This window comes from Hordeum vulgare, chromosome 5H (assembly GCF_904849725.1).
Source record: "Hordeum vulgare subsp. vulgare chromosome 5H, MorexV3_pseudomolecules_assembly, whole genome shotgun sequence".
NCBI classification, from domain to species: Eukaryota; Viridiplantae; Streptophyta; class Magnoliopsida; order Poales; family Poaceae; genus Hordeum; species Hordeum vulgare.
In genome coordinates, this window is record NC_058522.1 from 155,712,218 (window position 1) to 155,740,143 (window position 27,926).

General features: G+C 48.8%; 1 protein-coding gene across 6 annotated transcripts; it reads left to right on the top strand.

Moving 5' to 3' along the window:
- Window positions 1-37: 37 nt before the first annotated feature.
- Window positions 38-27,926, top strand: LOC123394910 (tRNA pseudouridine synthase A). 6 transcript variants are annotated; one of them, XM_045089790.1, is made up of 11 exons: window positions 47-388; window positions 2,837-2,893; window positions 24,397-24,474; window positions 24,712-24,765; window positions 24,925-25,007; window positions 25,234-25,333; window positions 25,413-25,475; window positions 25,601-25,879; window positions 26,681-26,741; window positions 26,857-26,997; window positions 27,684-27,926. In XM_045089790.1, the coding sequence occupies exons 1-10, from the start codon at window positions 98-100 to the stop codon at window positions 26,955-26,957; spliced, it is 1,167 nt and encodes a 388-aa protein (XP_044945725.1). In that variant the 5' UTR covers window positions 47-97; the 3' UTR covers window positions 26,958-26,997; window positions 27,684-27,926. The 6 variants fall into 6 exon arrangements, with proteins under 6 accessions (XP_044945730.1, XP_044945725.1, XP_044945724.1 ...); XM_045089789.1 differs by having other exon boundaries at window positions 48-388; window positions 26,857-27,001; XM_045089795.1 differs by lacking the exons at window positions 26,857-26,997; window positions 27,684-27,926 and adding an exon at window positions 26,071-26,125 and having other exon boundaries at window positions 38-388; window positions 26,681-26,725.

Sequence of the window (27,926 nt, forward strand, 5' to 3'; positions counted from 1 at the left end):
TGCTGAGTTTGTCTTTAAAAAAAAAACTACGCTGCAGACAGAAGAACGAAGTCCCCTCTCAAAACCCTCGCTTGCTATTCCATATGCCACAAGAGCCATGAGCGCCGCCAGCTCTGACTCCGCTAAAATCGCCACTGCCTCCAGGCGCCCGTTCGATCCCTCCCTTGCCGACCCGTCGCGGCCTTCCAAACTCCAGCGGTCGTCCCAGTCAGACATCTCGCCGGCGGACGCAGAAGGCGGCGAAGAGGCGGGAGCCGAAAGCGAGGCGATGGCAGGCGCACGGCTCTACCGGGCGCAGCGATACCTGGTCGCCGTGGAGTACGATGGTACACGCTTCTCTGGTTCCCAGCAGCAGCCGAACCAGCGCACTGTCGTAGGCGTCCTCGAGGTAAAATTCTCATAATTCGAGTTGGGAAATCATAACGATAACCTAAATCCATGTCGTTTGGGCGTAACTTGAAGCGTTTGTTAGGTCTTTGTGGGAGTTATCCCTTAGGTCGTGATGCTGTAGGAATAAGTCTCCGGTCACGAGTGAGTATAGGTAGTAAATGTGGAGATTGTATTCGTCTCCGGAAAGCACACAGAGTGAGATGGAACCAGGGATTATACAGCGAACAAATTGTTGGTACGCAAACCTGGTTTCAGACGCTCACTCTGTGCCTGAATGAGTCTACGCTGCTGTTCGCCACCCGATCCACACAAACAACGCCGCCGCGGTGAGAAGGGAGAGGAGGGTGGGATTTTACCAGATCATGAACCACCGCTGCTCCCTACTCGATTTGCCGCAGGTAGGTGAGATGGAGAGTGGAAGAAGATCGCCTACACTAAGCTAGGACATAAGTATTAATTAATAGCTTTCTTCTTACTTCTCATTCAAGCCAGAACCGCATATAAATGGGTTTGAAATTACAAGCGACTGAGCTGTAAACAGTAGCTCGGTGTTAAAGTGAATGAAAGTAAACTGTTTTAATGGTAACTCATGGATGAATGAGAGCCGTTGATCTTGGCTTAAGCCACTGCCTTCATCTGAACTGCCCGTTAACCGAACCTTCAGTGTCGCTAGTCATTGGGTAGGTTCAGAGATATGCTGGGCCTGACAGATATATTGTTTGAACTTCCTGTTTATCTCTTTCAACGGCAATCTCATATAAGGACATCAAAATGTATATGTTTATAGAGCGGCAGGTAAGATATTCCTTATTTTACTTGCATACAAATTTGTCGCATTTTGATGGATTGGTATCTGCGGAAGTATCGGTACATACAGTAGACAGTAGTATACAAAAAATTATTTGCTTTGTTTGGGGGTCGACCCCACGACCTCTGGTCCAGTACAAAAGGGCCCAGCCAACTGACCAAGCTCATGTTTGTGCTAGTCTGCTAGTAAACACAGTTCGTTCCTCAATTAATTAGTCCCACCCCGCGTCTTTGCTTTATATTCCACTATTTATATAGGGCTGAAAGTTATATGAGAATCAACGAACAGCCTCGAGGATAAAAACGAACAGAGAGTGAGATGACGGAAAAAAATTCTGCAAATTGTGCCGGTGCGTGGCTGCACATTACAAGAAAGAGAGGGCTGCAATTTAATTATCTGTACTGGTTGGCAATAAATGAAGGAGATTGTAGGCTCTGCATGGCTCTGCTGGGTGCTGCCATTAATTAAACGTAATTGTGGGATGTGCTTGCATGGTGGATTGATTGGTTGGCTCATGGAGGGAGTATGGCTGATGAGCCTCTCGTGTGTTGTCCGTGCATGAACCAAGCGACAGAAATTAACGGGATCGTGGAGTGTGTTGCTTGAATTGAACGGTTGATTGATTGGTTGTGGCACATGGAGGAAGTATGGCTCTAATGACACGCCTTTCCATATCTCTCATGTGTTGTGCATGCACGAACCAGCGTGGGTGTTCATGGCACTTAGGTAGGTGGTCTTCTCTTCTTTAGGAGAGAGCAAGAGATTGTGAGATCGGAGACACCCCCGCTACAGGACTTCTTTGTGCATCATCTTACACATTTTTTGTCTCTAAAAAACATAGCACACTTACTCCTTTGTTATTTTTGAAAAAGAAATACAAATGCAGACGACCACAAATACATACATACACTCATTCTTATGAAGGCACACATGTTCACCATATCCCTATAAGCACTATTGAGAGACTCACATGATGGGTCTTGAGATCGACGAACCGTGTCAAACCTGAGGTTTGATCCCTGCTGGGCTAGAGTTACCATTGCCCTCCTAACCATCCAACCGCAGGTTGAGTCTCCATAGTCGATTTCAAGCCACACCCTTACCAAGGCTGCGCCACTTTGCTGTTGTGTAGGGTCATGGCTGTTTTCTTGCTTGCTTGTTTTTGTTGACATGGGAAACATTTCAAAGGTGTATTCCGGTTGCAACTCACGAGCAATTTTCCTAGTATACCGTTAAAAAGCATCTGTGCTCCATTTCTATGGGTGTGCTTTTCCTTTGTATGTAGCAGAGCAGTTCAAGTGCAAATAGCATGTTAGATGGTAGCATTGATAAGGAAAATGCCTTGGAGACTGTTCCAGCAAAAATAAATGAATATTTTTTTTTTGGTTTCATGCTTTGTTTTGATGGAGAAGATGGTATAGATAAGAGAAGAAATCACTAGATGAAATAATTTCCTCTAGGTTGCTGAATAAAAGGATAGAATGAAGGAGAAAATGGCATAGTATTGTGAAGATGGTATGATATTCCTTGATAAGATTGCATAGTATCTCTCTCCTCCTGCTCTACTGCTATAGATTGCCTAGCTGTAGTAAACATATAATAGATTCGGTGACAACTCATGTTTTTGAATTATTTCAGGAGGCATTTCATAAATTCATTGGGCAGCCCGTCTCAATCTTCTGTTCTAGTCGAACGGTATTGCACAAAATGCTTTAACGCAATGTTTAACAATTTTTTTCTTCACTTAGGGTTTTCTTGCCGTTGAATCTGCAATTTTTCTGATAGCGATTAAACAAATTGCACATTTGTCTTTTTATAGAAGCAGTCATGCAATAAGCAATAATTCACTTTATATACCTAGAAATCTGTCGTAGTTGTATAGAGTTAATTAGTTGCATATGTTGGTCAGAGATGATCTTTTTATGAATGTTGCATTGCATGCCATAATATATGAGGGGCCATTTGCTATTCTATAAATCTGAATCTACATTATGGTTAGGGGTGGACTAACGAGCTGCTTGGTTTGTTAAGCTCGTGTTCGTTAAGCTCGCGCTCGTTAAGGCCCGGCTCCTGCTCGACTCGGTTTGTTTGAAGCTCGTTAAGCTCGTGAGTGCTCGCGAACGCTTGTTAACAGATTCTGATGGGTTACAGTCCATAGGATGAGTGTTTATATTTGTTTTTTAAGAAGAAAAATGGTGACTACAAAAGGGAAAGCACTAGTTTGTTGCCTCCTATGTAGATTAGATTGAATTAATGGGATGAGGTGCTATGAAACTTTTGTCATGTAAGATGAAAATATGTGTTGTGTTGGTATTAACGAGCTTAACGAGCTACTCGTGAAACTCGTTAGCTCGTTCGTTAAGCTAGTTAAGCTTAACAAGCTGAAATCAATGATTGGCTCTGTTCATTAAGAAGCGAGCCACGAGCTTAACGAGCCGGACTATCGAGCGCTCATTAAGCTCGCGAGATACGAGCTTTTGGTCCAGCCCTAATTATGGTGCAGTTAGAATTATTAGGTATCTAGGCTATTTTTTCATAAGACTATTGTTACTAGAGAGTCTAGGTGTTGTGGTATTTTCACGACAGATGCCATGGGATGGCTTAGAGAGGTGAGAGCAAGGCTACGGTGTAGTCCGGCCACCAGCCAGGCTTGCAGCCGGCCAGGCCCCGCAGCTGGCCAGGCCCTGCAGCTAGCAGTCGGCCAGGCTTGCAGCCAACCAGACCTTGCAGCTGGCAGGCAGCAGGCTGCAGCCAGCCAGGCCCTGCAGCCGGCTAGGGCAGGGTCTGTCGACCCAGGAAGGTCGCCTGGCTTCAGCAACAGCTTACTCACTCCCCGATCGTGGGGACCGGGGACTTGTCTCCTTGAGCCTATCGGGCTTCATCTCCCTGACAGTAGCCTATGAGCCTCCGGGTGACTCGAAGAGTCGGGCAGAGGGTCTTCGCCGTTTCGTCTTTGAGGATATCCGTGGCAGCCGTCTGCGTCGAACCTTTCGAACCTTCTGTGCTGTCGTGGACGGTGATGTCATTTTCTCGGCTTGCCTTGATGCTCATCCTACGACCACGGGCGTTGAGTCCTGCCAGGTGCGGACACGGAACCCGATGGCTCATGGGAGTGAGTCCCCGTTGCACGCGGACGAGGAGTCCATCGGCTGATGGGCGCGGAGCCCTGTCGGGCGCGAATGTGGAGCGTTGCTGGGCGAGGACGCGGAGTCCGTCGGCTGGTGGGCGCGGAGCGCTGCAGTGCGCGGATGCGGAGTCCGTTGACTAGTGGCCGCGGAGCGCTGTCGGGCGAGAACGCGGAGTCCGCTGGCTGGTGGGCGCGGAGCGCTGTCGGTATTACCTGTATCATAGAAAAACAGGTTGAATTTGCAACCGCACTAAGTAAACATTAGGATGCCAGGTGAACTTTTATATGCATGGTTGATGTTGGCTCGCTTTCGTCGGGCCCCGTAGCCACTTTTCTGTCCACCCAACCCTTTGGCTTTTGCTCCTGGCAACCGGACAGCCGTGTTGTGGTCTGTAGCTAAAACCAAAGAGTGGGCCGCAAAGTGGAGCCTACAGTAGTGGGATTTTAGGGGAGTAGGTTCGAGCGAACGAACATTTAGCCGGCTGGGCCGCGAGGCAGCTGGATCGTCCAGGCCGCTTTCTCCCTCGTCTTTTTTGTGTGCAGGTGACCTCTAGCTTTTGCTCTTGCTAGCCGGATAGCCGGGTTGCGGTATGTAGCTGGAGACGAAGAGTGGGCCTTTGGTGCCGTATACAATACTAAGCTGACTCGGAAAGGAAGCTACCTATGCAAGCTAGGTAAACATTTAGCCGGCTGGCGACTGAGCCCGTGGGGCAAGGACCAACCTCTAGGTATCTCTCGAGGAGGTCTGAACTTAGCGTGCTGAGTGCGGGTCACCCACCATGCTCCAGGCGGCGGGGATGCAGTTTGGTTCGTTGAGGTGGCGACGTCTGAGTCTGCTAGACGAGACGGAGCCGGACGGGGGCAGCTGTCCAGGCACAGCCGGTCGGGTAGACGACAAGGCATGTGGTCGTGCAGCCGGCCTTGCATGCGGCCATGCATGCACGTACATACCATGTATGTATGTATGTATGTATTATTATCATTATTATTTTTCTTCTAGCCGATCGGTCAACTATCCATCAACTCTTTTTTTCTCTCGATAAACCAGGTAGTAGTAGTATCGGGGCAGTGCATTCGGCTAGGCTGCCGGCCATGCAGTTGACCAAGGCATGTGCGTATGAGCTGCCTGCTTAGCTGTCGTTGTAGTGAAGGCGTCGGCCGTTGAAGCTCGAGAGAGCCGCGATGCCCCTGCGCGCGCCTGACCCTGCCGACAAGCGTGTTTGAGCGTCTTGGGCCGAGCCGATCGGGCGACGTTGTGAACTGACGCGCTTGAGGAAGGCGGTGGCGGGCCCGGGCTGAAGGTAGACGGCTAGGATGCGCCGTCCCGCAGGATCGCGTCGGGGGCATCCTGATGTTGAGCCCCGTGGAAGAGATGGCGGTGACGCCGCGGTGGTGATGACGAAGAGGGTCCCGCTCGGACTGTGATTCGAACCGCAGCTTCGCCCACGGTGGGCGCCAACTGTCATGGTATTTTCACGGCAGATGCCATGGGATGGCTTAGAAAGGTGAAAGCAAGGCTACGGTGGATATTCAGGACGGGATTGGGCAACAACACACGGTAATATATCCAGGTTCGGGCCCCTTGCTGTGGAGGTAACACCCCTACTCCTGCAAGGACCTCAATGATGAACTCATGATGTACAAGGTTGCTCCTGGAGCTGTATCGAGGAGGAAGAAGAGGGCTCTGAGCTATGCTCTCTCCCTTGAGTGTCTTTGGAGATGGAATGAGCTCCCCCCTGAGTATGCTCCTTGGGTCACCTTATAAGCACGGTGCCCAGGGGACGAGAGTGAGGGAGAGAGTAAAAGGGGGTCCCATGTGACCTAGTTGTCTGCTCTTTGTCCCGTGAGGTCTAGGTGGCACTATTTGTCAGTAGTGTCCGACTATAGTGGTATGGGTGTCTCTTCCTTTTGTCAGCCATGTTTTCTGCTCAGCCAGCAGCCGTCCAGGAACAAGTTCAAATCATGCTTTTACAAAATGCTATGACACTCTTAGGTCCAGTGTCCTGTTGTGAACGGTGCTTTGCTGCGAAATTAGCCATGGAATTAGGAAAAAGCTTGTTTAATAAACAGTAAATAGGGAAAAGCTGGTTAGACAAACGGAATTACCAATTATCGTAATTCACCCCGATGCCAAACTGAGCCTTAGTTTGTTGGAATACTTTTGTCATACTTTGGTAGTTAGTTACGTTCGGAGATCTATTATCTTCTAAATAGAGGCCGTAGTGACACCGTGGCTTCCTTTTACCCTTTCAACTTGCTATAAGCCCAAACGCTCTCTTATCACATCTAACGCAATAGTAATGGTCTGCTATAACTGTCTATGGATAGCCAGATAGAGGCTGCCATGCAATTCATTTTTTTATTCCTTTGGACAATTATTTTGGAATACTGTATACTTGGTATGTACTGAACTAAAATTAGCACCGTAGACAAATAAGTCAAAAAATGATATCTCAAATTTTTAATTTTTAATTCCAAGTTGGGAATGTTTAAAAATATATATTAAAGGCTGCTTAATTAAAGAACATATTTATAATCTGCAAAAATCATAAGTCGATGTGAATAAAGGCATGCCCACTAACGTATATTTGAATTATATTTTATGTTTTGTAAACATTATTTACATTCAGTGTGTTTCTATAAGTTGACTATAGAGTTTCATGGTTCAGCTATATTTTTAAGTTGACTATAGAGTTTCATGGTTCAGCTATATTTTTATGTAACTATAGTTGAGTGTACGTGCTAGAAATGTTTGTGTTTTTAGTTGCATTGTATACATACCTTAGTTTGTTTAAGTTATTTGTATTTATGTGTATTTTGTACAACAAATCAATAGAATTAATTTATTTCAAAATGGCGGCAGATCAGCAATGTACTATTGCCTCACTATATACCCAGGTGCTTTCCTGTGTTGCGGGTCAACCTCTTCTTTTGGGTTGTAAGGTGGTAGCTGTGAGGGGAATATAGCTTGGAAGGCTAGGGGCTATAGTCAGGCAAATCACCATGATACCATTATAAATGTTATTTACTGTTGGGAATATTAGCAATTTTCCAATTAATTTAATTTATAAATAAATCATGATGATAGCAGGATGGGGATGTACTAAGCATAGAGCAGGAAGATAACAACAAGTACGCCTAGCACATGAACAGGTAAATAAGGGATGTACAGATCTATACCCTCCAGTCGGAAGGTCAAAGCCGTGGCGGCGGTGGCAACGTTTTCATTTGCCTTCTTTTGGGCGGTGTCAACCATGGTGATGTCGAGGATGAAGACGAACAACAGCTTGCAGTCATGCGAGACGCTCCTTAAAAACCTAATCACCATTGTCCTAGTGCATGATCATGGAAGGTGGGTTTGTGAGGCCTGCTCTGTCATACAACTGTGCACACGGTTGTCGGTTGACAAGATGGGATCACCGGAAGCAGTAGCAACGAGAGGAATGATGGTGGTTTGTGCATGAGGAGGCTGAGCAGATAAGATCTGATCAGGTGATGGCTAGGGTTGGTTGGTGGGTAGGGAGACGTGAGGGTAAGGCCCACGACCGAGTCGATGACACCTGTTAGGAAAGCAACTTATCTTTATTAAAGGCCCAAGGGGCATATATATATTACACAAGACTTGAGGTGCAAGGTGTTAGGAATAAGCAACTTGTATTCCCATGAGGCCATAGGCCGGTATATATATATGTACAGGTAATGGACTATATGCAGGAAATCCCTTATATATTGGGATAAATACAAAAGGGTACATGGCTATATTATATATACTCTAACACCCCCATCAAACTCATGGTGGATGAACAACACTGAGTTTGGAGAGATAGAAGCCATGCTGCGCTCTAGTTTGGGCCTTCGTCAGAAAATCCGTCAACTTTAACTCAGAAGGCACATACTGAAGAGCAATAACCTGATCCTGCACACCAGCGCGCACATAGAAAGCATCAACACCAATATGCTTGGTGAGCTCATGCTGCACAGGATCGCGCGCAATGCTAATAGCACCTGTACTGTCAGATAAAAGCAGAGTCGGTGTAGTGATAGAAACACCAAAATCCTGAAGCAACCACCGTAACCAAGTCACCTCTGCCGTCAAAAGAGCCATCGCTCGCAACTCAGCCTCTGCACTCGAACGGGAAACTGCAAGCTGTTTCTTCGTCTTCCAGGCAATGAGAGAACCACCAAGAAAAACACAGTAAGCAGAAAGTGAACGGCGATCGGAAGGATCACTAGCCCACGTAGCATCCGAATAGGCCTGAAGCTGTAAAGAACTGGAGTGAGGAAAGAATAGACGGTGAGAGATCGTGCCCCGAAGATATCGGAGAACACGAAGGAGATGAATGTAGTGAACCGAGGTGGGAGCAGAGACGAACTGACTCAGAATATGAACCGGATAAGAGATATCCGGATGAGTGACAGCTAGATAGACAAGACTGCCAACAAGATGAGGATAACGCGTCGGGTCAAGGCAGGGGATCACCATCAGTATCACGAAGGTGAACATTGAGCTCCATGGGAGTCTCAACAGTGCGCTCGTCAGTAAGAGCAGCACGAGCAAGAAGATCCTGGATATACTTTTTCTGGGATATAAATAAGCCATTAGAGGTAGAAGAGACTTCAATCCCAAGAAAGTAGCGAAGAGGTCCAAGATCAGACATAAGAAACTGCTTGCTAAGACGGGCCTTTACAAAGGCAATATACTCGGGGTCATCCCCAGTGATGATCATGTCATCAACAACGAGAAGAAGAAGAGTCCGACCACGAGGAGAAAGGTGAATAAACAATGCTGGATCATGAGCACTTGCTGAAAAACCAGCGGCAGTCACCACAGAGGCAAAACGCTCAAACCAGGCACGGGGGGCTTGCTTAAGGCCATAGAGAGAGCGACGAAGACGACATACCATGCCATCAGGAACAGAATACCCAGGTGGTGGCTGCATCTACACCTCCTCACGCAGCTCACCATCAAGAAAAGCATTCTTAACATCCAGTTGAGATATAGACCGGTGGCGGGCAGAGGCCACGGCAAGAAGTGTACGAACAGTGGTCATATGGGCTACATGAGCAAAAGTCTCGTCGTAATCACGACCATGCTCCTGCTGAAAACCACGAGCCACAAGGCGAGCTTTATAACGCTCAAGAGAACCATCAGAGCGAGTCTTAACCTTGTAGACCCACTTACAAGTGATGGGACGGACTCCGGGAGGAAGGGAAACAAGATCCCACGTACCAGTGCGTTCAAGAGCAGCAATCTCCTCTGCCATCACAAACTGCCATTCAGGATGAACAACAGCCTGACGATAAGAAGTTGGCTCAAGAACAGCAGCACCAGCGGTGGGAATCCAAAGCGACCAACAGGCAGACGAGGACGAGAACGCAAGCCATAAGTAGGCTGAGACGAGGATGACGACACATCCACAGAGGCATCCACAGGACGGGAACGACGAGTGTAACATTGAGGAAAAGATGGAACAATGCAAGAAGGACTCGCTAATGTAGAATCGGGGGGGGGGGGGGGTGGCGACGAAGAAGTCACCGTAGATGAAGGTGCGGAATCTGGTGACATGCTAGGCGAGGAGACCGTGGAAGATGGTGGCGGCAAATCAACAAGAGGTGGAGAAGCAGAAGGAGCGGAACGAATAGGCAAAGGCTCGATGGGGGTGATAGGTGTGTCTGGAAAAGTGAGGAAAGAGATATCCTCCATGAGACTTGAGGTGCAAGGTGTTAGGAATAAGCAACTTGTATTCCCATGAGGCCATAGGCCGGTATATATACATTTACAGGTAATGGACTATATGCAGGAAACCCTTATATATTGGGATAAATACAAAAGGGTACATGGCTATATTATATATACCCTAACACAAGGAAAGTAAACATAGACTAATAGGACTCCTAGACCAATACTAATACTTCCTAACAACCCCCCTCAATGCAAAGCTTATGCAATAGCATTGCATTTGAAGAAGTGTAATACTAAAAAAAGTTGATAATCCAAATCCGTGTCTTGGGAGTGTCGTCGTAGCATGAAGAGTCTTCAAAACCTGCCGAGTCAAGCCAAAGGGGATAACGAAGAGATGGCACATCACAGGAAGACACCTCATCACTTGAAGATACAACATGAGATGGGTTGTCAAAAGAAGATGACACATCAAGAGAATAAAGCATTGCGTAGAAAATCATAGTCCACGACAACCGACGGCAAGAAAAGCTCGGCGGTTAAGGCACGATGGGCGTAGATCGACAATGCAAAAGGAGTCCAGAAAATCTTATAGAAAACAACAAGGGCAAGTAGGCCACAAAAGTTGTATAGAAAGGATCAGGACCAGAGAAAGGCCGACAGACAAAGGTATGGTGGACTCGCATGACGTGAGAAACACAAAATAGCAACGGATTTGGTGGACGTAGCGGAAAACGAAGAAAATTAGAAAACACACACTAGACTAGGGATGATGGCAGCGGAAGAGAAAAAATAATATCATGGCGGCCAAGGCCAAAACCAAGCTCCTGACTGTGAAGAGGGTTGTCTCTCTGAGCTAGACGAGTCAACAACAAGACCAACAAAACTTGTTGAAGAAGAAACTGAAGTTGCAAGCAGATGCTTAAGTCGCACAATATCCTCCTCAGTCAGATACATTGTTGAAAGAGACGGGGTAGAAGTGCGAGTCCCTGAAGTCTTTGAACGTGCTTGGCGTAGATGTCGTTTCTTCAAGTAGCAATCAGGCTCTGGTGACCATCCGTGTTGCAGTAGCCACAATGAGTGCCACAATGAGTATGAGAGCGATCCTTACCACCACCAGAAGAAGTGGGGAGGACTGGTGGGCTAGAGTGAAAAGTTGGTGCAGCAAACGACGCTGCTACGAGCAACGAGAACAGAGGGAACCTCAAGTAAACCAGCACCACGAAGGCGAGTCTCCTCAGCTCGAATCTTAGAAAGCGCCTCCATAAGAATAATACGTCCACGAGCAAACAACTGAGCACGTCGTGGCTCATATTCCGGACGAAGTCGAGACAAGAACTCGTAGACACGCTGAAACTCCAAGTCAGCCAGCACAACCTGGCAACACTTGCAAGTACGACAACCAGCAGTGCGAAGAGAATCAAGCTGACACCAAATGGTAGAACTCTGGGCGTAGAAATCGTCAACGGTGGATTCACCCTGCTGAAGAGCATGCTCGTGACGAACCATAGATAAATATAAAGCATCACCAGAGGGTTGATAGCGCTGGCAAAAACATGTCCACATGGCAAAGTCGGTAGCGAGTCCCATAAACTCAGAGGCAAACTGAGGAAAACACTGGATGTGAGAACAGCCACAGCACGAGCATCATCATCAGACCACTGAGTGTAAGTAGATAGAGCATCACGATAAAAGTGAAGAGACTCCTCATAGATCAAAACTTTCTGCTCATAAGCACGAGCTGCAGACTCATCAGCAAGCTTAGCTGCATCCTTAGCAGTCTGAGGAGCATCCACAGCAAGAGACGAAGACGTAGGTGGAGTAGGAGCCACAGGAGAAACCGGGCACGATGGACAGGAAACCGGGCACGATGGACAGGAAACCTCGCCAGATAGAACACCCCAAAGATATCCTTAGCCAGGTTGCTGGGGATAGCCATTTTTTGTTGTTTGGTTATGAGGGATCAAATGAGTTGGATAACCACATTATTTTGTTTGGTAGGGAGGATAGAGGTGACTAGGGATAGCCATTTGTGTGTTTGGTTGAGAGGATTGAAGAGGGGATGATTTTTGCACTCACCATTTTGTTTGAGGTGGTGAGATTACCCCTCTAATATGTAATCTCAGCAATACAGATATATCAAATATGGCCAGCTTTGATATTGCAATTAACAAGTAAACTTTAACATCACAGACCAACATAACATGTCAACACCAATAATTTTGAAAATAGGAAAGTGCATCTTCATGATCATAGTCCAACATCAGAGACAAGTAGCAACTATACAAAATAAACTAGTAGTGCATGAGATGTAGATATGAAACAGTACATCATCTAATTTATACAACCCATACTTCATAGTCTGATTGACATCAAAAGTCATGCAATCCAAAGTCCATAATGCTGGGTTATATCAAAAGAGGTCATGCAAATACCACACATGCCTTCAATCTTCAACCATCCATTTCAGGGAAGGTGTTCTTCACATACCTAGCAACCCAAATACTCTTTTGGTCTTTCTCCAAGAGTTAAATGCCATTGCAATATTCGGGTTCTCAACCAAGTAGGCAAAATAATGTGCAAGGAAATCAATACCGAAAAGAGGAAGATCTTTCATGCCCTCCCAAAGGCCCACCATCGAGCTGTTCGTGGAGTTGTTTGTTGAGCTGCTCGTGGAGTTGTTGTCGGTGCTAACACTCCTCTCTATGGCAATAGCAAGCCTTTCATCCACTGCCGTAAGGGTTGACTGCAGCCCCTCATCAACACTAGGCTTGGTTTTCACTCTTTTGGGATTGGGAGCCACTGAATTGCCTCCATTGTTTGACTTGCTACTTTCTTCAAGTGGGGAAGCTTCGTTATCTGAAATTTCATTCACCTCTGTGCCAAGGGGGTCATTTGAGCCTTTTGTATGTTGTTGACCTGTGGCCATAGTATTGCCATGATTGATAGCCATCTAATTAATAGTGCTTGAGAGGCTTGTTCAGAAAAGGTTCATCCTCTTTGTGGTCCTAGAAAAAAGAGAACAACATCAACAAGTATACATACAACAAGTATTTAGCATAAACAAATGAATTTCAGCAAGTTTCAACAAATGACAAATGGCATATAGACACTACTTCCAGGAAGCATATGCCATATGAAAACTCATTTCAGCTTATATTTCGCATGTAGAAACAATTTCCAGCAAGTATATGACATATAGAAACAATATCCAACAAGTATTTGACATATAAAACAATATCCAACAAGTATTTGACATATAGAAACAATATCTAGCAAGTATTTGACATATAGAAACAATATCCAGCAAGTATTTGACATATAAAATTAATTCCAGCAAGTATATTGGATATAGAAACAAATTCTGGCTTCTACTTGACATAAAGAGATACTGGTAGAGGCTAGGGTTCTACCAGGTCTCGGACGTAGGTTCTAGGGGTGGAAGTGCGGGCTGCGAGGTTGGGGACGCCGGCGCCGGCGGTTGGGCGCCGTCGCGGCGTGAGAGAGAGAGAGAGAGAGGCGGCTAGGGTTTGGGGCTCCCGTCTCCTGAGGGAGACGACAATAGAATACTGTTTATTGTCTGCTTAATATCAAAGGGGTACATGTGTTTATATAGGAGGACAGCCTCCACTAAACCCTAGATAACTTGGACTCTAATATAACTTGGACTCTAAGATAGGTAAGATAACTTGGGCTAAGCCCGTAATTAACCCTGCCCATTGGGCCTCCTCCGTTGGTACGTTGTACCGGTCATAACATCTCTCCCCGCCTTCTCAAACAGCTCGTCCTCGAGCTAAACATCTGGAAACTGCTGGCGGAAATCGTCGAGCTTCTCCCAAGTCGCTTCCTCCTCTGGCAGGCCGGTCCACTGTACCAAGACATGCCAGACGCCGCGACGCTGCTGCACCTGCAGCACCTTCGCCACCTGTGCGGAAGCTGGAAGGAGGTGGCCATCCGAAGTAGGAGGAAGGGCCGGCGTCGCTGCAGGAGGGTCCCTGCGGTAGGCCTTCAGTAAGCCGACATGGAAGACGTCGTGGAGGCGAGAACCAGCTGGCAGCTCCAAGCGGTATGCGAGTGTGCCGACACGCTCCAGCACACGAAAGGGACCGGCGTAGCGAGGTCCCAATTTGCGCTTGGAGCGTGGGTCCAGAGATTGTGTGGTCTTGTGGAGGAGGCGCAGCCACACCCAATCGCCCACCGCGAACTCCGCCTCGCGATGATGAGCATCGTAGTACTTCCGTGCCAGCTGCTGTGCTTGGAGAAGACGCTGGCGCGCCTCAACCAGAATGTCGTCGCGGGTGCGGAGTAAGTCGCCCGCCGTCTCGGACCGAGCCGTCCCAGGCTCGTAAGGGAGCATCGCTGGAGGTGGGCGCCCGTAGACCACCTCAAAAGGCTTGGTGCGCAGGGCGGAGTGATAGGAGGTGTTGTAGCAGTACTCCGCCCACGCCAACCAGTCCACCCAAGCTCGTGGACGATCACCAGTAACACAGCGCAGGTACATGGCGATCACCTTGTTGACCACCTCGGATTGGCCGTCTGTCTGAGGGTGGAACGCCGTGCTCATGCGGAGCTTCACGCCCGCCAGTCGAAAGAGATCCCGCCAGACATGTCCCGTGAACACGGGATCACGATCGCTGACGATGGACGATGGAAAACCGTGGAGGCGGACGATGTCATCGAAGAAGGCCCGCGCCACGGAGGCGGCTGTATAGGGATGACCCAGGGCGATGAAGTGCGCATACTTGGAGAAGCGGTCAACCACCGTGAGGATGACGGACTTGCCGCCCACCTTGGGAAGGCCCTCGATGAAGTCCATGGAAATATCCGCCCACACCTGGGAGGGTACGTCCAGCGGCTGCAGTAGACCCGCGGGTCGTAGTGTCTCCGTCTTGTCCCGCTGACACGTCACGCACGACCGCACCCAGTCGCGGACCATCGCGCCATCACCGGGGATGTAAAAATCAGCACGGAGACGATGGAGAGTCTTCTGCATGCCCTCGTGCCCTGCAGAGTGCGCCAAGGTTAGGACCTGGTGGTGCAGGTCGCCATGGTCGGGCACGAAGATGCGGCGACCATGTAGGAGCAGCCCCTCATCGTCCAAGCCCCAGGGCGCGTCCAGCTCGCCGGCGTCAAGGTGCTGGCGCAGGCCCTGCGCGTCTGCGGCCGTCGAAGTTGCCCGACAAATGTCGTCGATGAAGGCGAAAGATGGCCCGGAGCGGATGCACATGATAGTGCCAGCCATGGTGACGTCGTCCGCGACATCCTCAGTGTCGCGGCGGGACAAGGCGTCAGCGACCGTGTTGAGACGGCCGGGGCGGTACTCGACGGTGAAGTCAAAGCCGAAGGGCTTGCTGATCCACTGGTGCTGCGGAACTGTGGAGAGGCGCTGGTCCAGCAAGAACTTGAGGCTGTAGTGGTCCGTGCGCACACGGAATGACCGGCCCCAAAGATAAGGCCGCCAGTGGGGCACCGCCTGAACCAGCCCAATAAGCTCGCGCTCGTAGGCCGCGAGCTTGTGATGGCGAGCGGCGAAGGGGCGGCTGAAGAAGGCGAGCGGTCCCTCGCCCTGGTGGAGGACGGCGCCGAAGCCGATGCCAGAGGCGTCGCAGTCCACCATGAACGACATATCAAAGTCCGGCATCTGGAGGGCGGGTCCCGTCGTGAGCGCCCGCTGGAGAGCCTCGAATGCCGTAGTCGCCTCCTCGTCCCAGGAGAAGGCGTCGCGTCGAGGGAGACGCGTCAGTGGCGCGACGATGAGGCCGAAGTCCTGGATGTACTTCCGGTAGTAGCCGGCGAGGCCCAAGAAGCCGCGGAGCGCCCGCGGTGACCGCGGGGCCGGCCACGCGGCGACGGCGGCGACCTTGTCCGCGTCCATCGCTACCCCGTCCGCCGAGATGACGTGCCCCAGGTACGCGACGGAGATCGTGCCGAACGAGCACTTCGAGCGCTTGAGGTGAAGACGATGCGCTCAAAGCTCGTTGAAGATGATGGCCACGTGTTGTAGGTGCTCCGCCCAAGATGCAGTGTAGATAAGAATGTCATCAAAGAAAACAAGCACAAAGCGGCGCAAGTATGGGCTGAGCACGTCGTTCATCAGTGCCTGGAAGGTCGCCGACGCGTTGGAGAGGCCGAACGGCATCACCAGGAACTCGAAGTGGCCATGATGAGTGCGGAACGCCGTCTTCTCGATGTCGTCAGGGTGCATGCGCACCTGATGGTAGCCCGAGCGAAGGTCGAGTTTGGTGAAGAAGCGCGCTCCGTGTAGCTCGTCCAAGAGCTCATCCACGACGGGGATGGGGAACTTGTCCTTGGACGTCAGGGCGTTGAGGGCGCGGTAGTCGATGCAGAAGCGCCATGTGCCGTCGGGCTTGCGCACAAGGAGCACCGGGGCGGAGAACGGCGATGTCGAAATCCGGATGATGCCCTGCGCAAGCATGACCGCCACCTGACGCTCGAGCTCGTCTTTCTGCAGTTGAGGGTACCGGTACGGACGCACGGCGACAGGTGCCGTGTCCGGCAGCAGGTGGATGCGGTGGTCACAGGGCCGCGCGGGAGGGAGGCCCTGTGGCTCGTCGAAGATGTCGCTGTGCTGCTGCAGGAGGTCGGCCAGGAGGGGATGTGCGTCGTCCAGTGCGGCCGCCATCAACTGGAGCTGCGGAGTCGCGGCGCCGGAGCCGCCGATGCCTGTCCACTGAACGCGACGGCCGCCCTCGCGCCAGAAGATGAGGGACAGCACATCGAGGTCCCAAAGGATGGGGCCGAGAGTGGACAGGAAGTCGATGCCGAGGATGAAGTCGTAGCAGCCCAGGTCGATGTTGACGCAGTCGATGGAGAACGGCTCATCGCCGATGAGGATGGGAACCTGTCGCGCCACCCCCTGGCAAGCAAGGCGGTCCCCGTTGGCGACGGTGACGCTGAACTTCTCCGAGCCCGCCGGTGGAGTGCGAGGCGGCGCATGGCGTCCCCGGACAGGAAGTTGTGCGTCGAACCCGTGTCCACGAGCGCGGTGAGACGCTCCCCGTTGATCGTCACCGGAAGCAGCATCGTCTTTGCCGTCTTGATGCCAGCCATGGCATGAAGGAAGACAGCGAAGGCGGTCGCGTCGACCGGCCCGTAGGTCGTGACGCCGGCCTCGGAGAGTGGTGGCGTCGAGCTCCGCGGTGAGGGCCTCCACCTCCGCGTCGTCGACGGTCTCCAAGTAGAACAGGCGGGCGCACGTATGACCCGACGCATACGGCTCGTCGCAGTTGAAGCACAGGCCCTTGCGGCGCCGCTCGAGCTGCTCGGTCGACGTCAAGCGCCGGAAGGTGCGTGTGGGCATGGGGGCAGCCGCAGTAGCGGCCGGCAGGGCGGGCGTGTCGGGGTGGCGGCCGCCGGGGTGGGGCGGGTCGGGGGACGCGTGCCACGGCCCGGGAACGCCTGCTGCAGGGCGTTGGCGCGCTGCTCGTACGCGCGTGCGTAATACATGGCCGTCTGCAGGTCCTGGGGGTCGCGCATCTCGACGTCGATGCGGATGTGGTCGGGAAGGCCGCCAACGAAGAGCTCGGCGCGTTGGCGAGCCGTGACGTCAGGCGCATGGCAGGCCAACGTCTGGAAGCGGTCGGCGAAGTCCTGCACCGAGGTGGTGAAGGGAAGGCGACCGAGCTCGGCCAAGCGGCTCCCACGTATGGGGGGGGGGGGCGAACCGGAGGAGACACAGGTCGCGAAAGCGCTCCCATAGAGGCATCCCGCCCTCGTCCTGCTCGAGGGCGTAGTACCACGTCTGGGCGGCGCCACGGAGGTGGTAGGAGGCGATCCACGTGCGGTCGGACGCCATGGTCCGCTGTCCCCTGAAAAACTAGTCGCACTGATTGAGCCAGTTCAAGGGGTCGACGGTGCCGTCGTAGGTGGCGAACTCCAGCTTGGTGAAGCGGGGCGGCTGCTGCACGTGTGGCGAGGCCGCGAAGGTGCCCTCGTGACGACCCATCGCGGCGGAAGGAGAGTGTTGCGGCACCACGGAGCTCCCGGCGTACGGGTCAGTGTACCCACCGAACCCCCCGAAGGTGGGGGCGGGTGGCTGCAACACCGTCGGTTGTAGCGGTGCCGTCGTGTGGGTCGGCGTGTCGATCCACGTCGGTAGCGGGGATGGCGACGGCGGCCACCGGACCTGGGTGATCGGCAGGCTCTGGGGCGCGACAGTGGCCGGGGGCGGTGGCGCGAAGGGCGCCGCCGGCGGAGGCGGTGGTGGCGGGGTTGCGTACGGAGCCTGGAGGAAAGTCCGGAGGTTCGAGACCGCCAGGTTGAGGTCGCGGATCGCCAAGGACATCTCCGCCGGGGAGAGGACGGGGGCGGGTTCGGCCGCCAGGGCCGCGGTACCGGAGGCGGCCGGACCTGAGGTGGCCGGCGGTGGTGAGTGGTGCGGCGGCGGCGGCTGCTGCGAGGTGGCGGGGAAGGCGGTGGTGGCGGCGGTGGGAAGGTCCGACAAACTCATCGAACCCAAGCTACCTGATACCAAATTGGTAGAGGCTAGAGTTCTACCAGGTCTCGGACGTAGGTTGTAGGGGTGGAAGTGCGGGCTGCGAGGTTGGGGACGCCGGCGCCGGCGGTTGGGCGCCGTCGCGGCGTGAGAGAGAGAGAGAGAGAGAGGCGGCTAGGATTTGGGGCTCCCGTCTCCTGAGGGAGACGACAACAGAATACTGTTTATTGTCTGCTTAATATCGAAGGGGTACATGTGTTTATATAGGAGGACAGCCTCCACTAAACCCTAGATAACTTGGACTCTAACTTGGACTCTAATATAACTTGGACTCTAAGATAGGTAAGATAACTTGGGCTAAGCCCGTAATTAACCCTGCCCACTGGGCCTCCTCCGTTGGTACGTTGTACCGGTCATAACAGATACCTTAACATGGTTAGTGTAGTGCTCATGATCATGAACGATCATAGACTTCTCATCATCCCATAATGCACCACTTAACCCCCTAAGTCTGATTATTGTTCCCCATTTCCTCCTCCATGTCCTATTGTGATTACCAACGTTGGCATGGGTCAAATTGAGCTGAAAATGCTCATTCATAGCAGTCGCACAACGAGCCAATTGGCACTTCTTGAAGCCGGTTGATGTTCTAAGTCCATCATTCACAACCTTGCATAGGTGATCAAGCATGAAGGAAGTCATCGGAACTGTCCATACAACTTGTTTAGCCTCCATTTCCTATATGGTTATGCAAACATGTGTCATGACTACATTTTATTAGCAAGTAAAAGAAGCAAGAACATTTATGCCAGCACACAATCTCTCATCATCAATACATTTCAGGTTGTAAAAGAGGTAAAGACATTCAATACAACACATAATCTGTCTTCACCAATAAATTTCAGCAAGTAAAAGAGGTAAAAACATTGAATACAGCCCATAATGTGGCATTACAAATAAATTCCAGCAAGTACAAGGGTTCATAATAGAAGAACACAACATTACGGTGGTTCAAATCAAGCTACTACATATGATTCTGCTGCCTGTAGTTCTGGCGGTCTGCCCACATATGATCAGCGATTCCTTGCCTAAAATTAACCATTCTTGTATGTTCACTTGCTTGACCACTTGATCATGAAGCATGGTTAATATTGGCAACCCACTCATCTTCGGGTATGATAAATTCATCTATCCCATCATTGATAACCCAATTGTGAATAATGCAGCAAGCTACAACAATGTCTACTTGAGTAGGATATATTTGAAAAATGGGGTAGCATCATCAAGTATTTTGAATCTTCCCTTGAGTGACCCAAATCTACGTTCTACGGTCGTGCGAAGAGAAGAATGCCTAAGATTAAACAACTCCTTCTCATTTGTAGGAGGATTGTTCCCCCACTCGTTCAAATGGTATCTGACTCCACGAAAAGGGAGCAAGAACCCTGGCTTGGTCGGCAGTCCAGCAGCGGTCAAGGTTGGCAAGCCAGTGGAAGAAGCGCACCCGTGGTGGTGCGCAACACTTCCATGTTAGCCTCCAAGCTTGACAATGGGTGGAGCCATGGAAGGTGGCCAGGTAAGCGGATTTGGCCGTGTACACACCGTTCGTGGTCCACTTCCAACGCACGCTGTCCGGCTCGTCGCTGAGGGTGGTTTGGGTAGTCATGTGCCAAAGGCATATGTATTCGCGTAACTCAGGGAGGTCAATGGTGCCGTGGATGTTGGACGCCCATCGGTGCCCATCTAGGCCATCAACAACCGTTCTAGATTTGCGGCGCCGTATGGGAATGCAAGCGTATAGGAGAGGCGCAATCTCCGAAACACGCGGCCGTTGATCCATCGGTCTTCCCAGAACAAGGCGCGATGCCCGTTGCCGATTGTCGTGGTAGTGGACGCGAAGAAGAATGCGCGCTCCTCGGGCTAGAACTGTAGGTCCAGGCCGCTCCAGGGCCTCTCGTCATCGACGCGGCTGAGCCATAGCCAGCGTGTGCGTAGGGCAAGTCCAGTGCGCTCGAGGTCATGCACGCCAAGACCACCAAGAGGGATCGGGCGACATACGTGCCGCCAGTTGACGTGGCAGTTGCCCCCCATTGGCCTCAGCACGTCCAGTCCATAAGAAGCCTCGCTCAATCTTCTCCAGGAGCTTTAGGGTCTTTTTGGGCGACGCAAGTACAAGGAGCTGGTGGATGGGGATTGCAGTCAGGACGGCCTTGACAAAAGCCAAGCGGCCAGGCGACACCCACAGCGATGTCCGCTTTGTGACCAAGCGTCGGAGACTATACAACACCTGCTCCTCGTGTGCCCCTTCGCCCGACAGGTGCGGTATGCAATCCTATCTTGGTTGCGCCTCCCATGTTTGCCGCCTGACAGCGACGCCGCTCTCCATGATTGGTGGCGCTATGCAAGGCAGAGCACCCCCAAGTCCATGCATAAGGGCCTCGCGTCCACTACCCTGCTCGTCTCATGGATGATTTGGAAGCATCGAAACAACTGCGTCTTCGAGGGTGCGCGCCCTTCCATCACTACCGTGATCGCCAAGATTAAGGATGAGGTTGTTCTTTGGGCCAAAGCTGGAGCTTTGGGCCTCCGCGTTCTATTGCCGTAGACCTGGGATGTGCACTAATACCCCTGTAATTGCACTGTAATTTGCCTCCTAGGAGGAGTGTATCAAACCCTATCTTTTTAATACAATGAAACGCAAAAGCTTTTTGCGTTTTCTCAAAAAAAAAAAAAGAACCCTGGCTTGGCTCCATATCCAGCATCAACTAGATACAATTTTCCTAGCATATGAGCAACAAGCGGATTACTTAGCTATATTCGATAGTGCCATTGACAAAATGTTGCTAACTCTCGTTACCTTGTGGTACACGAAGACCATTTGGACAGGTTAACGCATCACGTAAGACTAGCGCATCATGTGCTGACCCCTCCCAACCAGCCAACACATATGTAAACCGAAGATCAAAATCAACGGCTGCCATCACATTTTGAGTTGTATGGATCTTTCTACCACGAAAGGAAGGCTCCATGTCCTTTGTTACAGAGGCTCGTACATGTGTACCATCAATAGCTCCGATATAATCCTATTTCATGGAAAAGAGATAAGGAACTAAGATCTAAGTCAATCATAGCCCACAAAATCAATTTTTTGTTGTCACTCATCCTCATACCTTAAAGTATGGATCCCACCGATAGTTCCCTTCTAGCTTGGACTGGATCTCCAACGAGGGCTTCCTAATAAGGTCACCACGTAGCTCTCCAACAGCATGAAGGACTTTCTTGAAATAACGACTTACAACTTCACCGGATCTACCAAAGTTGCCACCTATTATTCTATTCCTAACATTGTGTCCAATGGTGTGGAAAAACATAGCAACTTGTTCAATGGACAAATGAATCGTATCTTCAAGTAACTTACTGTCCCGGAAAAGTCTCGGAAAAGTTTACAAAATCGAAATAAAGGTCCTCTTCCAAGCCTAAGCATGTTCACACATGTTGTTTCATCTCTCCATATTTTATTATTTAGGTACTCACTTCTCATCCTATCCCTCTCATCTATTGGCCCATAACATATGACAGCACGTCTTTTTCCTTTTCTAGACTGAACTACTAATGTCATCATCGAGACGAACATACATGACACAACTGCAAATATTAGCCTCTTTTGCTTGCTGTCCATCTACAATTCAACATTGAGGCAATAATAAATACATGTTCATGGCAGTAGTACATAGCAAATGCTTTCAAATCTTGGTTATCTTCTTATGGGAGAAGTACAACAAGTATATGTTAATGGCAGAATGTACACTAGTTTATACCTTCAGAAGAGCAGACAAGTTCCAAACAAACAGATAAGATGCAAAAGAGTGTCTCCCGTCAGGCCACTATCTCCCGTCCAAGCTGCAGAATAAACAAGAGGAATAGATCATCAGGCACATATATGTAAAGAACATACATGTTGCAAAAGAATGAACAGAGAGGTCCCTCCCGCCGGCTGCTCCATGTTTCAGTGAAACCAGCGACCAAACCCCTCCCATTCCACACTGCCCTCTTCTTCCCCACTGCCAAACCCTCCTTTTCCAGTGGAACCAGCGACCCCCCCAACCCCCCTCCAGCCCCCGGCGAATCTGCCCATTCCCGGCGGCCGGATCTCTCTATTCCTTCCCGTCGGCGCTGCACCCTTCCCGTCCACCCTTGACGTCCCACGCTACCAGCAGAGGCAGAGAACAGAGAGGATAGAGAGGGGAACGAGGAGAAGGAGGATTTATACCTCCGCTGCGCCGGAATCGAAGCTAATCTCGCCGTCGCCTCAATCCAGATCGCCGCCGCCGCCGCCGCTTCTTCTATCCGGAGGGGAGTTGTGAGCGGTGAGGGGTGAGATAAGAAGGAAACGAAGCTGGTTCACGCACTAGGAGGTGACCGAAGCGGGAAAAAGAGGCGCTCGCGAGCGGGTGGATGCCCTCGTCCGCGAGAATTTCGCGACATTCCTCAGCCAGGTTTTGGGGGAATATTCGATGGCGTCTAGCTATCCATATCCTTGATGGCTGGTCAACCAAACGGGTGGGATCCCTAGCAAAATGGGCTATCCCTGTCCCTGGGGTGGATGGCCACAGAACCAAATGCCACCTAATTGAATCGTCAGAGCACAACACAGGAGATTGATGCCACAACATACCGGCGGATCATTTGAAGTCAACGGTACGTCGTCCACACGAGGCCTGATCTTGCCTTCTCGGTGGGTTATGTGAGCAGATTCATGGAGCGGCCCATGGTGGAGCACATGGGCGCCGTTAAGCAGCTGCTGTGCTACATCGGCGGCACAATCGACTACATCCTTTCCTACCCACGTGGTTCAGGGGAGGCAAAACTGGTTGGCTATTCAGACAGCAACCACGTCGGCGGCATCAACATGAGGAAGAGCACATCCGGAGCTCTGCTCTTCCTCGGCGGCAGCCTGATAAGCTGGCAATCAGCCGAACAGCGCTTTGTGGCTGCATCTTCCTGTAAAGCAGATTATGTCTCTGTGAGTCGTTTCTATGAGCTCATCACCAGGATTGGGATGGTCAAGATCAGCGCCAGGTAGACACACAAGGTTCAGGGGGAGAATGTTAAAAGTAACCCTTGTGTTATTTACTTAGCTAGGGAGTAGTAGCCAGGTCGGCTCATAGCTTCCTTAGTAAGTTAGTGTATGCAGCTAGTAGTCAATTTACCTTTTTGCATGTACTGATAGCTGCTAGACTGCAGGGTCGGTTTAGCACTAGGAACCGACTTGCCTATGTACTACTCCCTCCATTCCTAAATATAAGGTGTATTATTTTTTCAAAAAGTCAAACTTCTCTAACTTTGACCAAGTTTGTAGACAAAAATATCATGTTCTAGAATACCAAACGATTATCACTAGATTCATCATGAAATATATCTTTATATTTTATAAATTTAATATTGCAAATCATCATATATTTTGCTATAAATTTGGTCAAACATAAAAAAGGATTGACTTTTTAAAAAACTAATACACCTTATATTTAGGAACGGAGGGAGTATAAATAGACCTCAGGGCATTAATACAAGACACAACTTCAAGAAATAAAACTATTCTGTGTTCAGCCCCAGCTCCTCTCTGCTTCTCTACTTCAGCCTATTTCTAACACGGCTCTTCACGAAACACGACAAGGGTGAGACGTGGCAGGCGGCCGAGGAGCCGCGGGTGTACCACTCCCCTTCTCAAGCTCCAATAGCATGTGGAAGAGAATCGCTTGTATGTTGGTCTCAACTCTCCAAATCCGGGGTGGCACTAAACTTCCCATCATGTCATGCAACCCCACATGGGCCTTTGAGATTTTCCAGGAATTATTGTTTATATTGGCCTAAAGCCCATCTATAATTCACCATTTACAACATTATGTTATATGCAGCTAATGATTTATATGCTAATCCAGGATGCAGGTGTTCATGCTTTGTCAAATGTTTGTCATGTTGATGTGGAGCGCATAAGTAAAAGGAAGCCTGGTGAAGTGGTTTGTATGCATACACTTTTCTCTCTAACTGGCTTCCATTGAGGATATGCATAAACTATTAATTGTGTGCTTTGTCTGGTTCAAAACACATTTGGCCCGCTGCATGTTAAATTATGTCCTTCATGGGTTTGATGTCAGATTTAGAATTTCCATGAATACTACCTAAAACAAGCGTTATTTTAAAGCTCTTATACCATTTCTAGTTCTGTTTGTTGATGTGCTTTCCCCCTTCTGCAGTTGCCACCTCATGACCCTGAAGTTGTAAAATGCGCGGTGAACCATTTTTTACATGTATGTTTTGACCTAATCGTGCTTTTCATTTGGTTGAGGTGGTCCTTAGTTGAACAAACATACACTTGCCTACTGATGATTTATGTAATTCTCCAGATTTTATAATATGACCAGTCTCATGCAGTAGATATTTATTTCTGATCCACATTTTTCCTGCAGAAGAATGAAGGTGACATAATGGTGACTGATGTTCGTTGTGTTGCACCAGACTTCCATGCTAGATACAAAGCTCTAGAACGCACGTAGGTAGCAAAATCTACAATATAATATGGGGCACTCTTCTAATTGATCTTGTTACTGTTCCATTCGTATGTCTAAACTATTTATTAAAAGGGTAGTAACTTTGAGTCCTCCTATTATGCTATATTTTCAAAGTGTGAGCAATGGTAGCTCGATTATAAACAACTCCATTTGCCCTTTTGAACTAATGAGGATGCTTATGTTATTGCTTTACTAATTTTGTTGAAGATATCACTATCGTTTACTTTCTGGGCCTGAGCGACCATCAATCTTTGAGAAAAACTCGGCTTGGCACATACCTGAGGATCTAAATATACAAGCTATGAAGGTGAGGTCTCCAGCCATACTTAATTGTTTTCTGATGTGAAATTATGTTTCTGGGTTTACTAATGATGGTTTTTGTTCAGAAAGCATGCAATATACTTGTTGGGCATCATGATTTCAGTTCATTTCGAGCATTTGGATGTCAGGTGGTATTTTGCTTCTTAACTGTCTCTCAGTTGCAGAGTTCATCAAGAAATGCTAGTGCAGAAAGGCACAGTGTTTCTTGGATTTGATCATCCACTGTGTTTATATGGAGGGATTATTGTTACAGGCAAAATCTCCAGTGAGAACTTTGGATGAGCTGACTGTTACAGAAGTATTTCCTGTCATGTTTTTTCCTTCAAGCTTAGAGCGATCAGAGATGGAATCACCAGACGGGTCTCTTGTTTATTCAAGGGCATCATCACTCATGGGATCTTCTGGAGAAGGGTCTGATGTTTCTAGTACTAGTGGAAAATCAGCATGCGAGAATGGGCAAGAATTTGGAAAGAGATTAAGGCACCGCTGCTTTGTTGTTACTGCAAGGGCACAGTCTTTCCTTTACCACCAGGTTAAGCCATCTTCTTTGAAGGGTACTTTCAGAGCCTAGAAAATCTTAAAAAAGTAGAACATTTTTGTTTGACAAGATGACACATCCTTCTGTCACTGACCTATGGCTAAACTATATATATTTGAGATCTATTCTTATACTTAGGGATATTTGAGAGTTACTCTCAGTGTAACAATGTTCTTAATTTCCAGAGTGCTATCAAGATTTGTTTTTTTGGGATCTGTGCCAATGCCTAACAGAATACAGGTGCTCATGTTCAGATTTCTTATAAGTATTGCTTTGATGAATGTTTTTGGATGTAAGGCATGAAAGCTACTACCTATCTTCAGGAGCAATTACAATGCAATCCAGCTTTAGGTGCATAGGTGCAATCAACTAAAGAAGTGCCCGAAAATGGGCATATCTCAGTTATGATCCTGGGAGTCGCCAAACACTGTCTCTAACTGGTCACATGCCATTTCTTGATAATACACATTTGGTGTTTTAGGCCAGTTGTACTATTAAGCATTTGCAGGTCCCACTTTATTCCATAGTTGCAAAAGTATGGCGTAGGCTGAAGGACACCTAGCAATTTATAATTCGTGTGCAGATAAATGGTTTTGAGCAACACCATGATTGTTGTGTAAGAACATGTTTTTCTTAGGGAGGAAAATGTTATCACTAGAGAACTTTGTATCTGTCATAGTTGCCATTAGTACTTGATTATTAGATGTTGCGGCAACCTGATGACTGGAAGATATGTGTGTGTTATGTCCATTTCTTTTGTGATTTGATATTTTTACTGATTATTTTCAAATGCAGGTAAGACTGATGGTTGGTCTTCTGAAAGCTGTTGGAATCGGAGATCTAACAACTGCTGATGGTTTGTTTTATCTCTAACATTCACTTAGTATTGTCTTTTGATTAATGGACTAAGAATTGAAGTAAAATTTTAAAATGTTTATTTATTGTGATATGCCTACCTACATTTGATGCAGTGGAGAGAATTCTGGATGCAAAGACAATGACTGCTGCACCTCCTATGGCACCTGCTTACGGGCTTTACCTTGACAATGTGAAATATGACCCGATTGTTTAAAGAGTGATTTTGAGCTCGAGTTTTGTTAGCTATTTGATATGTAGGTATGTCTAATCCAGCTTATGTAAATTGGTACCGTTGTACACCTGCATTATTCCAACTTCCAAACTATCCCAGTGATTGCGAAACAATAATGATACAAGTTACCAAGCTGTGAATGTTCTGGTTAGAGTTTCATTGCAACTGTGTGGTCACACTAAGCTGTGACATGTATTGTACGTACATTTTACCGTCCAATCTGGCCAAGAATTAAAAAATGGCCACACATCAGGTCAAGCATTCAGTATATTGCATGATTTGAATTTTCTCTGCAAACAAATTGGTTCACACTAATTTAGTTAGGCTAGATCTTCAGTCTGAAAGCAACTTTATGGCAATGGATGGCGGGGATAGCTTATATACCCATGTGTGCATGTCCACATTCATTTCCCTATTTTCTTTTGGTAATTTATTGCTATAGTACAAGAAAGTTTTGATTTCTTTTGGAAAGCATCATTTATTGGAATTTAATTAATTTCTCTTTCTACTAGATAGAGATCTAAAAAGTGTGCAGTTTAGTATGGTTGCTAGTGACTTGTCAATTTTTAGTAATAGAAGGGTTATGTTTCTTAACTAATAACATTGAGATCTTTTTGTTTACAAATGATATACTTTTTTCAGTTTCCTTATGTTAAGCACTTAAGCCGCATATGGAAATTCATACATGTGCTTCCTTTGTATCTGCAGGGTAAGTTGTTTGAATTAATGGATAAATCAAGTGTCGACAGAAGATCTCACAAAGGAACCTTGCTTGTCATCTTTTGTTCAGAATTATGTGTTTCCCAGAATATACTTTTGTGAGATGCATTTCTTATTGTAGCGAGCTTCTACCATGTATCCAGAGGGTCAGATAGTTAGCCGAGTAACATTCTGGATACCTGAATAGGGGGTTGAATGACTACATATCGGGAATAAATTTTTGCACGTTAA

What these genes read in the sequence shown, in the direction of transcription:
- LOC123394910 (XM_045089790.1), top strand. Translation starts at nt 98, where the DNA reads ATGAGCGCCGCCAGCTCTGACTCCGCTAAAATCGCCACTGCCTCCAGG. An exon ending in CGGTGAACCATTTTTTACAT is followed by an intron (nt 24,766 to 24,924) that starts GTATGTTTTGAC and finishes TTTTTCCTGCAG; the next exon opens with AAGAATGAAGGTGACATAAT. An exon ending in TAAATATACAAGCTATGAAG is followed by an intron (nt 25,334 to 25,412) that starts GTGAGGTCTCCA and finishes GTTTTTGTTCAG; the next exon opens with AAAGCATGCAATATACTTGT.